This window comes from Branchiostoma lanceolatum, chromosome 6, assembly GCF_035083965.1.
Source record: "Branchiostoma lanceolatum isolate klBraLanc5 chromosome 6, klBraLanc5.hap2, whole genome shotgun sequence".
NCBI lineage: Eukaryota > Metazoa > Chordata > Leptocardii > Amphioxiformes > Branchiostomatidae > Branchiostoma > Branchiostoma lanceolatum.
The window spans coordinates 5,157,463-5,170,433 of NC_089727.1; the positions used below are offsets into that span (position 1 = coordinate 5,157,463).

Sequence of the window (12,971 nt, forward strand, 5' to 3'; positions counted from 1 at the left end):
GCGATCGAACGCCCGACGTTCTGAAGTTTGTTCACTTGTGGTGATTTTCCTGTGACGCTCGAACTCCGACTATAACGGTCGATTCGGATTTTTCGTAGCGTTCTACGCTTGCTTATTTGCATATTAACTTGCGGGACGCAAGTTAATATGTATATGAACCAGATTTTACTCGTTTTGCGTTTTTCGTCGTTTATTAATGGTGGAAATGTGACAAAATGACGGGAATATGTTGGAAATAAGTAACAGATAAGTTACAAATGTGAATCATAGTGTAGATCTTTCAAATTCTTACTGTTTGTAGTTTTTGCCCACCAGATTCTACAATATGCGAGTGTAAGGAACACGTTAAGACTGCCAGTTTCAGGGCACTTGAGCTAGAATTTCAAGACAAAAAGGAATTTGATATTGTTCAAGCTGGCTATCTTCGACAAAAAGTATTTTTCTGTCAATTATAAAAATTTTAGCACTTGGCAAAGGTCACTGACCTTGTCCGAGTCAAACTTCCCGGTGCCCGGCGCAATGCATTGTGGTAATACCATAGCGCATGTGCGAGACATCCAAGATGGTGGGTATCTTTTTGGATTTTACTAAATTTTGATATTTTTGACGTATTTCATCGTTGTGCAAGTCATATATATTAGCCAGAGGTAAATCTTACAGTTTTAACATAACATACGTCACGTTTCGATCTTTATTTTGTATCTGTTTTAGTCCCAGAAGATGAAAATAGGTTGTTGAAAATCAGCGAAGTCATGTGGGGAGGGGGGCGAAGTGATAATTTTGTTCCAGTAAGGTTGTGACCAGTGACAAAGGACGTTTAAGTCTCTTACTGATCACAGAATATAGAAACCGGTAGACTACGTGATTCAGTATACTATAATAAACATGATCTATATAGAAGGACGAAGTTGCAAATGTTTGAGAACTCTGCTATACCAGAATCAGTTAGCAACACACAACACACCGGTTCTGTTCTTCGAGTCTCTTTTCAAGCTGGATGTTGTTAGTGGGAAACCGACTAGCTGTGGTATTCACACGCTGGACCGTATTGAAACATGGGACTGAGCTGATCGGTTACTAGTTTGCCTCTGAAGTTTGACAGACTGTAGCCTGCAAAATTTGGTTGAGAGCTACAGTATGTAGGTTGGGATTCAACTTCTGTTGTGATTTTAAAGCAGCATAATTTGCATGTGCAAAATTGCTACATGAGCAGAGTAGAGTAGAGTTGTTTCAGCCAGGTAGGAACTCCGGTTCCAGTTGAGGCGGCTCTTCAGTTCAGCTCACTGTCATCTCTGGTTTATGGGGAAGGTCCAAAGCTCTGTAGTTGTAACTTGTATGTCACTTGGTGCTGTTTCATAATCATATGACAGCCTAATCTCCCCTTAAAAGTGTTCACCTGCTGCAAGATCTATTCCCATCTTTCTACATTCAGTTCTCATATCTTTCAGTAAAGAGTACAGTCAAAACTTTCCAAGAAGACCACTCAGGGGACCAATAAAGTCTTATCTATGTGGACAGGTGATCACTGTAGACAGGATTCTTAATGCTTGTGTCAGTGAGACAAAATTATCTAAGGGACCACCTAAAAGTGTTCACATTGGCCAGATGGTCCTTATGTAGAGGGGTCACTTGTTCAGGTTTGACTGTACATAAATTTGCATGTACATGTAACTTTGCAAGTTTAAGATGCAGAAGGGCATGTAGAAAGAGAAGAATGGTGTTAAGCTTGAAAGGATGGCTATGCATACAAGATGATTGATTCTGTGTAACTAACTTCCAAAGATTTCTTGACTACAAGTGCAGATTATGTAGTCGGAACATACAATGAAGAAAATGTATAATTTCAATGATAGAATTCCCTATGACAAGTGTGCCTGCACTACAAATGTATATGTCAGTTGTGGGGTATCTGAAGCTGTGTTGGTCAAACGGTGTAAGTTAAACTTAAACAGGCAAAATTAGGTCCTGCATTTCTGTTTCAAATTTAGTATCTAATGAAAAGATATTGATTAAAGATAAGTAAAGAAATCTGTCTGATAACTGTTCTTAGATAAGAAAAAATTTTTTAAACACTTCAGAAGTTCTATATTGGATTGTAACTACTATACATCCAAGTGTAAAACTTGTAAGTTGTAGCCATGGCTATGGTCCTTACACAAGCTATTTTCAGGTTGTATAAAATGTTTTGCACTACCACTAGCTACTTGAAAAAGCATCATGCTTCACCTCAATTAAGGATGACTGCTTTACCTTTACCTTTGTCTACAACTAGTACAAGCTTGTTTGTCATCTTGTACATCGTTTTTGATGTGTGTAGACATTTACTGAAAACTCTAGGAGGTAGCGTGGTGGGTCAAACTACAAAGGGCTATCAAAGGTCTATCACTGTCTTGCCCTTTCCAACCAACCGTTGAGAATCTGTGGTTCATTAGTCCACCCCAGGGTTCTGGATGGGCGCCAGATATAAATCCTTGCCAAGCGTCCCCCACCAGGTGTCCTGGACCCCCTTCAGTCCTGACGCCCAATCTGAGATCCGACCCCAGGCTTAACTATCACCTGTTAACTTTGTAGGCAAGGCATCAAATTGCTAGGGCCGGGTTTGTCATTTTTCTGGCCTCTGTCTTTCGCTAGAGTCCTGACCCACAATCTGAGATCCGACCCCAGTCTTAACTATCACCTGTTATGACCTTAAATTGTTAGGGTGTTTTTGTCGTATTTCTGGCCTCTGTCATCGAAAAATAGGTGTAACTGGCAGGGAAGATAGTATACAAATATGTCATTTACTCATTAAAGATGAATCCAAACCTCCAGATATACGAAGGTAGATTTGATGAAGATCTGAAACGCTGCCATTTCGCATAAAAAGAACATGTATTTTGATTTATGTGACTAAACAGGTATTTATTGTTTTCCATATACTACTAGTAGTGTTATCAGAAGAGGTTGCTTCATTTTTAATCAATTTGGCCAAGTGCCCTCTACTTAGGTCTTTTAGTTCTTTTAACCTGGAAACTACACGTGTATGTCATTATAGTGTTTTGTGTAACTAGAGGCTTAGATTCATTAAGTGTAATTTAAATTCAAAAAGCGTAAAAATTAGATTTCAGCCCAGTAAAAGTTGCGCACATGCACCTCTGACCCCCATTTTCACAGCAGACAGGGGTTTCAAACCTTTGTTACCTAGCACTGGAAACAGTTACAGACAATTAGATATCTGTGCCATCTTTAATTCTGATAAGGATCTCTGTCTGGTCCTAGTGCTGTGAGTGGCAGATACTTGCACTTCTGGGAGAGAAAGTGAATCACTGATGATAACAAGGGTTATGATACACTGTCTGTCACCCTTCCAACCAGGTGTTATCGATAAAGCTCTGTAATTGCTGGTCATAGGTCTTCAGGCCTTGTTAAAAAGCAAGCTTTTTGCCTTGGTAAGTTGTTAATGTAGCATAGCATCGAACATGGTAGGTAAGAGGGAGTTTTGATCTGATATGCATATACTGTAGAGACATGTTGGTGCAAAGAATTCCGATGAAGTAGATGTTATACTCACGGTACGCCACATTAAGAATCAAGGTGCTGTACCATATCAGACATTGTAAAAAAAAAACTTGCAAGTCTTTTTCAAGAATGCTGGTAAACAACTCCTATATGTTCAGGCAAGCTATTCGCGTAAGGAGTTACATGTTTTGTATAGGCAGCTTAGCATTGAACATGATGGATAGGGGGGAAGTGTTAACAGAGTGCTGTACCTTTGAAATTGTGAAAGAAAAACTTGAACACATGTATACAGTATTAACCGAAGATGTGACAGTTGAAATACAATAGGTCACAGTATATTTGTTAAGTTGAACGTTTTGCAGTATGAGACATCACAGTGAGATTGCCCTCAGCTGCCATGTGGTAGCAATCACCCCCCTCCCCACCTTAGCGGCCCATTGGGCCAGGGGCTCCCCTGACAGTGCTAATCCTGCACTGACGCACATGCCTGAGATGGTAAACAGGTGGCCAGCAGGGCTTTCCAGTCTTAGCAGTGATCTAGAATTAGAACCACTTGTTAGGCCGCATAAAGCCATTAGGCTTTGTTAAGAAGTCGGTTGAGACCTGTGGATTAGGAAGACCTCATGCAATATGCAACAAAACGTAATGACTGAACTTCACAGCAGATATATTCTAACATGTCAATCTTGAGAAGAAGGTATCAAGAAGAAGAAAAAAAGATTCATAAGGTGATGCGAGAAAAACCTCCTTGAGAAAAACGGGTCTGTCAAGGCCTATCCCATGGTTGACATGGCAAAGATATAGATGTATATTACTACTACTCTTAATATAAGTCTTATATGTGTCTAACAGCAGGACCATGACTTTAGGAAAAGGGTCAGTTGTCTTGAAGTTTTAATGTCCTGGCTCATTACATGCTAAGTCAAGTCACTGGTAAAACATGTCACTCATGGACATGTATAACAGCAGGACCCATGAGTAAATGGGTCAGTGGTGTTCAAGTTTATGTCATGACCCATTCCCTGCTCAGTCATGACACCAAACTACCCCTTAGCCCTGACAGAGTCACAGGTTTCCAGATGTTATGAGTTGCTATTTCTGGAAGACGCTGTAATTAATCAAGACTACTTGGGACCAGCTCGAGCTGTAAACTTCCGGAGGTGATAGCCAGGAGGGTGGTGTGGGGTTTTGTTAGGTGCCTCTGACGTCAGTAGACAGGGTGACGCTGAAACATTTAGACCTGTCAGCTGTCAACAGGTGTCTGTAGTACCAGGAAGTCATGTCTTTTAGAAAGCAAATGTCACCAGGTTTAGAGGGCATGCTGAATTTCATCTAATGACAGTTTTTCATAGTCTACAGGTGTCTATCACATTTGACAAGGTTAGATTTGACAAATTGGATTGTTCAGAGCAACTCAGCAAGCCCCCAATATCTTGGCAAAATTTTAGTCTTTGTTGTTTCCCACTCCGATGTGGTTCACAGTTATCTTTCAAGCAGTCTCCAGAAGTCAACAACTTATTGGCTATTCAAGGAGAAGAGCTTAAACAGTGTGTTATAATGTTTGAAGTATGAATATGAATTAGCCTTACAAATGATAAGCCTCAAACAAAGGTTTACAGCGAACAGCTTATATTGGCACAATGAGAAATACACCTCATGCAAGTATACAAACTTGGGACAAATGAAAACACAGTTTGAGTTGTTATGCTCAAGTCATGTACTGTTTATTTGTCTTCTCTGTGTGGCCACTGCTCTCTAAGTTGTTAGAAAGTTTGCTGCAGAGTGAAAAGATAATCACTAACTGACAGATGGTTGTTGCATAAGACTACTCGTGACAATTACATGATGCACAATCTTTGACCAGAAAAACATTGTTTGGCAAAGCATCAAACTGTAGTGTCTTTGGTGCATACATGCATGAGGCAGATATATGTACTTGGCAACATATTCTTGGCTTTGTGCCCCTGTGGCTTGGGGTTGTAGGTTAGGATTCTGTCTTAGGCTTTAATTTGTAGTCGACAAAAAGAGAAAAAATAATGAACGATAGTATGTAAAAGTATTGAAGAAAGATGACAAGAGGGAAAAGAATTAGAAAGGAAGATGGCAGTGGTTGACTTCAAATTTCATTGTCAAATGTTTAGACTTGAACTGTTATTTTTCAGACAAAGTTAAACAACATTTCATAATCATGTGTGATGTGTCAGCAGGTTAGGGTTAGTCCAACTCTTTAGTAACTGTAGACAGACTGTAGGATCTGTTGCAATGCAACCCTCTTCATGTTCTTGGCTGTGTTCCCAGCCTTCACACACAGGAATAAATAACTGCTGACACTCTGAAAACACAGAAACATTTGGCACTGAACTCTGTCGAACCCCCTTAGTCTGGTGTTGAGAACTTGTGGAAAGGATGTCCGTGTTGGTAATACAAATGTACCCAATAGTACATGTCACATGTAGGCCAGTAATACATGAACATAAAATTTGAATAATTGATACTACATCCCTCTAAGAAATGGCAGTGAAAAAGTTCAATGACTATTATTGTTAGATCACAAAGAAATGGGATGAGCTTTGTCAAAGAGAAAACATTTTCCAGACTAGTTTGTATGTATAGGGGCTAGTGTAATAATTAGTAATTCAGGACAACTCCATAACAACATTTTTTAATTATCCCAGCTCACAACATTTGCCGTTTCCAGAGGATGTCATCCTTAAAATCAACTTTATTTGGCCTTTCAATATAGAAATCTAGTATCATAGCTGTTTCATCCTGCCAAGTTGTTTTCTTAGTAACCTTCATTTTAGAACTCCACAAATGACACCACCACCTAACGCTACCTAATGATGTCCACATGTAGATAGCTAGCGTCTTTGATTTGGGGTCGTGACCCTAGTTAATAGGTTGGATTTCTGGCACAGGTGACCTGTTACTAGTGTTAGTGGGATAGACAGATTGAAGTGTGATTGGCGCATCTAGAGTGGGGCTGTCTCCAGGACCAGTCCCTTTGTTGGAAATTTTCTAGTGGAGATGGACAACAATTTTACAATATTCATGACTATGAAGAAAATACATTTTTTGCTACAGTTGCATGCCTTTGACACTTGACACCCCCTTACCCCCAAAAGATTATCGCAATACACACACATACTGGGTGGGACAGACACAAATTTTAAGCTGAAGACAGCCCTGGTCTAGACTGAAGTTTTCTCACAGAATAGTGATCATGCCAATGTTAAAATCTACATTTATGATGCACAGATGATTGATATATCTGTGTCATATTCCAGGACCTGAATGTAACCACACCAGCCTCCTCCCTGGAAGTGCCCCTGCACCAGACTGGGCAGTATGGGGTGAAGGAGACCATGAAGTCAACAGAGGGGTAAGAAACATATCAATTGTACAAAGATATTGTCATCCCCCTCTCCCCAGTGATATCTGTAGGCTACCATTACATTGCAAAGTCTATCTCTATATAAAACAGCATCTGATTGAGAAGTATGAAAGTTGGTTTGTTTCTATAAGTTGGGATGTTGAACTAGCTTAATTCATGAACTAGCATAATGTCTATATTCATAATTGTGAAGAAATTTTTAGTTGAGTAGTCATTAAACAAATAATCCTAGGCTTATGTTCACGTCCTAAAAAACAACATTAATTCACTTTCTTGCATAGGCATTGAAGGTAGTGTTTAAATGTAATCTAAAAATCTAAAGGATAGCACAGCTGAGCAAGTGTGATACAAGATAAGAGAATGGTGATGCATGGTGGGATCGATGTTGCATGCTGGGAGGAGTGTTGCATGCTGGGAGGGGTGCATCCTCCCCCACCTATTTGATGTATAATAGATGCCATGCGACCTAAAAGTTGGCTGAACAACTTCGGCAGAAGCCAGGTATACCATGTAGCTTGTGTCAGATTACATTGCTTTCATCACAGTGTGGTGTAGTCACTACAGCCTAACATACACGCATCTTGGACATCTGCTGGCTTACTATCTGCTACAGTCAAACCTGCCTAGGCGACCACCTCTTCAACGCGACCACCTGGCCATAGTGACCGCTTTTTCTCGGTCCCGAAAATTTTTCCCATAGGCACAAGCATTTAGCGGCCTGTCCAAGGCGACCACTTGTCCAACGCGACCGCCACGAATTGGGACCGCGCAGAGCCTTATCCCTGCCCATGGCGGCCGCCTCAATTTCGGATTTTGCTGTCAGATTTCGGAAATGTTTTTAAGACCTTGAAGGCCAAAAATATATGCAGTGTTTTGGGTGGTCGCCTTGGGCAGGTTTGACCGTATATACATGTGTGATGGATGATATCAGGTGCAAAATGCAGAGGTTTAACATGTGGTCATGTATGTGTTTCTTGTCCAAACCTGTTGTGGCCCACCTGTGCTTAATTGTTGAAGTGGCTGTATATACTGTGTAGAGCTTCAGTTTTTACTTCATTATCAAATTGGAAAATAGCTTTCTATCAATTTTTTATAGACATTGTACATTTAAAACTACTCAAACTGTCTGTTTCTTAAGAAGCAAAATGCCCTAGAAACTAAAAGGAATGAGCTAGAATGCAGAGGATGAAACACTGCATACATTTTGTGTACATTGATCTTATCAAACATTGAATATAAAATCAATATGAGCATGATTTGTGACAGCAATAGTATGAGCATGTGCCAGGCCTGGTGGTCCAATATAAATGAATATTCATTGACTGCTCCTGTTTTGGTCCTTGCTATCAAGCACCACCCTTGTTTGTTGACATGTTTACACCACTCCTCCACCGCACCAGTAACACAATCTGTCAACACCTCCCTACCCTGCAGTAGAAGGCACAAGATACACACAATGGTACACACAGCCCAAACTTCCTGTCTTGATAGCCATCAGAGGAAACAGGCTCAGGCAGAATGCCAAGAGGAAGGAAGGCTTCTCCTGGTGCCTGGTGACCCGGGCTACCTTACAAAGGAAACACCTGGAAACGGGGTGGTCACGACTGGGGCGCCAGGTTCTAACAAGGCCCCCCTGGGGACTACAGGGGCTCCCCTGGGTGGGGATGTTGGCACCAGGCCAGCGTGGGGTATCAATGCAAACAAATCCAGCTGTCACTACAGGTGGATCAGGCTGTAGTACAAACCAGGCGACCTGAGTCTGGGAGGGAAATACAGATGTACGTGTAACACAGGGCGCTGAAGTTGGAAATGAATTATAGATTTGGAATCTTGAAGGCTAAGTCCATGTAAGGTTTACAAGGGTGACATACAGGTAGATAAAAGGGAAAACTTGCAATGTCATCTTTATGTTGGCAGGGTTGGGTGCCTGCCTCAAGTCTTGGGGCAAAAAGGCAACATAAAAGACAAAAAGACGATATGACTACTAGTACTTTGTCTCTGTATTGGAAATACCGGTAAATGCCTGTTCTACCATGCTACAAAATTTGCTCATCCTCAGCTTTTTTGAATAGCATATTCTCCTTTTCCCAGAGGCACTTTTTGTGGCACACACATTTTCATCCCTTGGTTCTGATAGAAAAATGCACCGAAAATCTAATAAAAAATATGTCATCTTTCTGCAACAAATGACTAACTAGAACTCATGTTTGAGCTATCTTATCTATCTGTTAGCTATTAGCTTGAAATCACCATCCCTACAAAGGCTGACACCTGTAGGTGCCCCGGGGAGTCTAGGTCCTCAGTGGACGCCAGGCTTCCTATTGTGGTGACCAAAGGGCAGGCTCTCACATTAAAACACAGTTATGCGGACTCCTAAATACATATACAGATAACTCGTGATGTCATCAAGTTCATGTGCACACATTTTAATCACCTTAATTAGTTGACATAAGGTGAAGATGTCATCTTGAGTACAGACCTCCTGGTCTCTGTAGAACACCCTGGAGAGACATTATGGCAGAAGTCACAACCTCACTTTGTGCACAGTGGCTTCACCCTTGCACATGGCTGGCACTTACTCGTGCCCTTCTTCCTCTTTGACTTTTCATGGTGACCAGGAGACAGTTTATTAGAAGCTGATGTTGCTCTAGTTTTTTTGTAGGTTTTAGAAAATAGAAAAATGCTCAGCTGTTGGCAAGAAGAATTGTATGTCTGCATTGCGAGTGTCTTCAGTCTTACATGTGCATATGCAAAGGGCAGACATCACAATGACTGCTTCCCAAGCATGTTAGAATACACTAAAACAAGGCATCATAAAAGTACTACAAGTACAACTGAATTTTCAAGTATTTTCAAGTATTTTCTGTGAAAAGAAGGATTTCCAAGGGTTTTTTTAAGTAGGGACTGTAAACATATTCCCATTTTGAGCTCGCCACTGCACAACTCTGCTGTGGTGTCTACCTTGTATGTGGCTGTGCAGGAACTACACCATCTGGCAGTTTCTATCATAACTGCAACTTAATGATTTCTGTCTCTTTTCAGGCTGTCTGGAGTGAAGAGTACTCTTGTTGCTGCTCATCCCCTGGAAGCATCTGAAGCATTGGTGAGTCAGTTTGTCAACCATTTCACTAGAGGAGGCAGACATTATCATTGAGAGCAAAATTGATATATGACTACCGGTGCAATGGCCTTGGGGCTAGAGTATTCGCCTTGCATTCGGAAGGGCATGGGTTCTAACCCCGGTCAGGTCATACCAAAGACTAGAAAAATGGTACATCATGCTTAGCACTCAGCACTTAGCATAAGAAAGAGTATGGGAGTTGAATGCACTACACTACAAGTTGATTAGACATACTGAAGTGGCCTGTCACAGTGTATGGCCCATGAGAGATACATGTGTAGGCATCACCCCTATACACTGAAAGATGTGGGAAGGATTTTAACTTGAACTACCATCAGTAACAATGGATGGATGAGGATTAAACTTCAATTAGACATCACAGCTGCAACCTGTTCAAGCTACACTGGTTGCTGGCACGTTTGACCAAGTGCTGACGTCATGTATCTGTAAAGACACATGTCAATAAAGTCATGTGTCTGTAACTCTCGCAAGTTTCCGTTTGGAAGTGATTGGTGATTATTGATCCCGAAGAAGGCGACATGGTCGTTGAAAATTTGATCCATGAATACCTTAGTGTTGGAAGAAAGTTTAGCATTGTACTATGCACTGGTTTCTGTTTGTATTGAAACTCTCTCAACTTGGTCTTCATCATTGCAGGTCCGTAAGAACCAGGACCAGGTGGACTTCACCATGCTGCGCAACGTCCAGGGCATGCACGCCCCCTTGCGACTACAGATGGAAAGGCACATTGCTGGCAAGGTCGGTGCCAGCAAAGCATTGAATCTTCATGGTTGTAAGACACCAGATACCATGAAAGACCTCTTGAATATGCAATTTCATCATTTCTGTACCAGTATATGAAATTTTTGTAATTAGTCCATGGGCCAGATAAGATGTCAGTAGCCGGGTCAAAGCTACCACTCTGCAACGGCTATCATATCAAAATATATTCCTCAGACACCCTACTTTTCAATAATCATAAGGAAAATTTGCCACCTCAGGTGGTACCGATTGGTAAAATTATGGGGTCTGGCCCATGGACTAAATGTTTTCTTGTGATTGTGATTCTGCTCAAAGGCCTACAACAAAAGAATGACTTGTCTTGATAAGAGTCTTAATAACCTTTATTGGGAAAGAGGCATTTTCTTAAGTGACTTTGTAAAAATACTGTAAAAGATACTTCAGATCATAGTATATCAGGTGTGATACAATTCCTACTTGTTGACATGAATGTAACTGTTGCTCCCCAGGTCCAGCGGTTACCGTGCCTGCACAGCTCCAACGTGGCACTCGACACCCTACGGGGCCAGGACGAACACATTGACTTCAACCATGTTCTGAACGGTAAGGACTCTCTCTGTGTCCTCCTTATGACCTGTCTCACAGCAGGAGTACTGATCGGCCGACAAGTCTTTAAAGGTACCCAGAGCATTTTATGAGGCTTGAAAACTGGAGATATTCTAGTTGCTGTAATCTTTATGAAATTGACATTTAATGCCACTGTTTACCACATTTGCGAGCGGATTTCCTATCAAAAGTGCTCAAAAGCGGCACAAAAATAAGCTACATGGTGATCTTTTAGTTTCACGTGCCTAGTGTAAATAGACCGATACCATAGCCCCGCACACCTCCGTCAAAACGTAGAAATGCAAAATAAAAACATAAAGATGCAAATATTTGACGGACATGCAGTCACTCTCTCATCGAACCGCTAATTGTAATGGACAGTCAGGATCAGTCTATTAGGGTTGAATTTTCTATCAGTTGTCACCACACAACGATATCGTATATTTGCTCCTTTAATGTCGATATGTAATGGTATAGTGTTATTGAAACTTACTATGTGTAGGAGTGACTAGAAATTTGAGTATTTTATTCAAGTTTCAAGCCTCATAAAATGCTCTGAATGCCTTTAAGCGCTAGTCAACATTTTTGGCATTCATATGCCCAGTGTTCTCTTGATCATCGCACAATTTTGAGAGATAATCAATGTTCGCATGTCCCCTAGCCCCTTCCAATGTGATGGGGTAGATTTTCAGAGGAAAAATATGCTGGACTCTCTGGTAATTTTTTTATTTCAGAGACATTTTGGCGATCAACAAATATAGCAGTAGTTAATGAACTGTGTGATAGGGGCTTTAGGCAACTTTCTTTAGATCTTGAAAAGTTCTCTTCAAAGGCACTTCTTTGGAAGCCTAGATTTTAACTTGTGTACAGTAATGTTTCAAACGTCATGTACAAGAGTATGCTTAGCACTTTTTATTGCTACCTATTCGTGCCATAACCTATTGTAGGCCGGTAACAATTGTTCTTAGTAGAGATATACATGCATGTTTATCATTACTGTTTCTTTTTCCCCCTACAGACCCTACAGCTCCAGAAGTAATGGGTGATCCCCACATCATGATGGAGAGAAGGGCCGGCATCCTCCAGTAGAGGCTCTGTTGGGGGCTGACACTGATCTGGAATGATTCTCAAGGATTTTTGGGGCAGGGGCATTTGTGTTATTTACATAAGTGGTAGGAAGTACAGTCATTTTGTGGATTCCATAACAGACAGTCATTCCTCTAGTTTAAGGCTGAGGCATTGTCTTGTGATTCAGTAATAAATGGATATTGTTATTTTATAAAGAGCATAGAAAGAGGGGAATATGTTCACCTGTCTATGGTGCTCTATTCACCTGTCTATGGTGCTCTATTCACCTGTCTATGGTGCTCATACAGATGAGAATATTTCCCTCCAACTCTCTGTGTTAAGGTCTGTGTTCATCACATCAGAACAAGCCGAGAACATGTATCTTTAGATAGTGATGTCTGAAATAAAGCACAACTTCACAAACCAACATACAAGTGTCAGTGATAATAGCCTCTTCTTCAGTTGTCTTGGGGATGGTGAAGGTTAGTCTATGTCTAGACTTTTGTTGTAAGTTGAATTTGTTATTAAGAGGGGCCCTGTCAA

The 12,971-nt window shown here is 41.0% G+C and overlaps 1 protein-coding gene and 1 long non-coding RNA gene across 2 annotated transcripts; one reads left to right on the forward strand and one right to left on the reverse strand.

The window, feature by feature from the left end:
* Nucleotides 1-460: 460 nt before the first annotated feature.
* On the forward strand, nucleotides 461-12,756 carry LOC136437309 (proteasome maturation protein-like). The gene is made up of 6 exons (XM_066431841.1): nucleotides 461-565; nucleotides 6,786-6,880; nucleotides 9,935-9,995; nucleotides 10,671-10,772; nucleotides 11,264-11,357; nucleotides 12,379-12,756. Exons 1-6 carry the CDS (start codon nucleotides 545-547, stop codon nucleotides 12,447-12,449), a joined length of 444 nt encoding a protein of 147 aa, XP_066287938.1. The 5' UTR covers nucleotides 461-544; the 3' UTR covers nucleotides 12,450-12,756.
* On the reverse strand, nucleotides 12,548-12,843 carry LOC136437314 (uncharacterized). The gene is made up of 2 exons (XR_010756166.1): nucleotides 12,716-12,843; nucleotides 12,548-12,671 (listed from the first exon to the last, which is right to left on the reverse strand). It is a non-coding gene; the product is annotated as an uncharacterized lncRNA (long non-coding RNA).
* Between the last annotated feature and the right edge of the window lie 128 nt (nucleotides 12,844-12,971).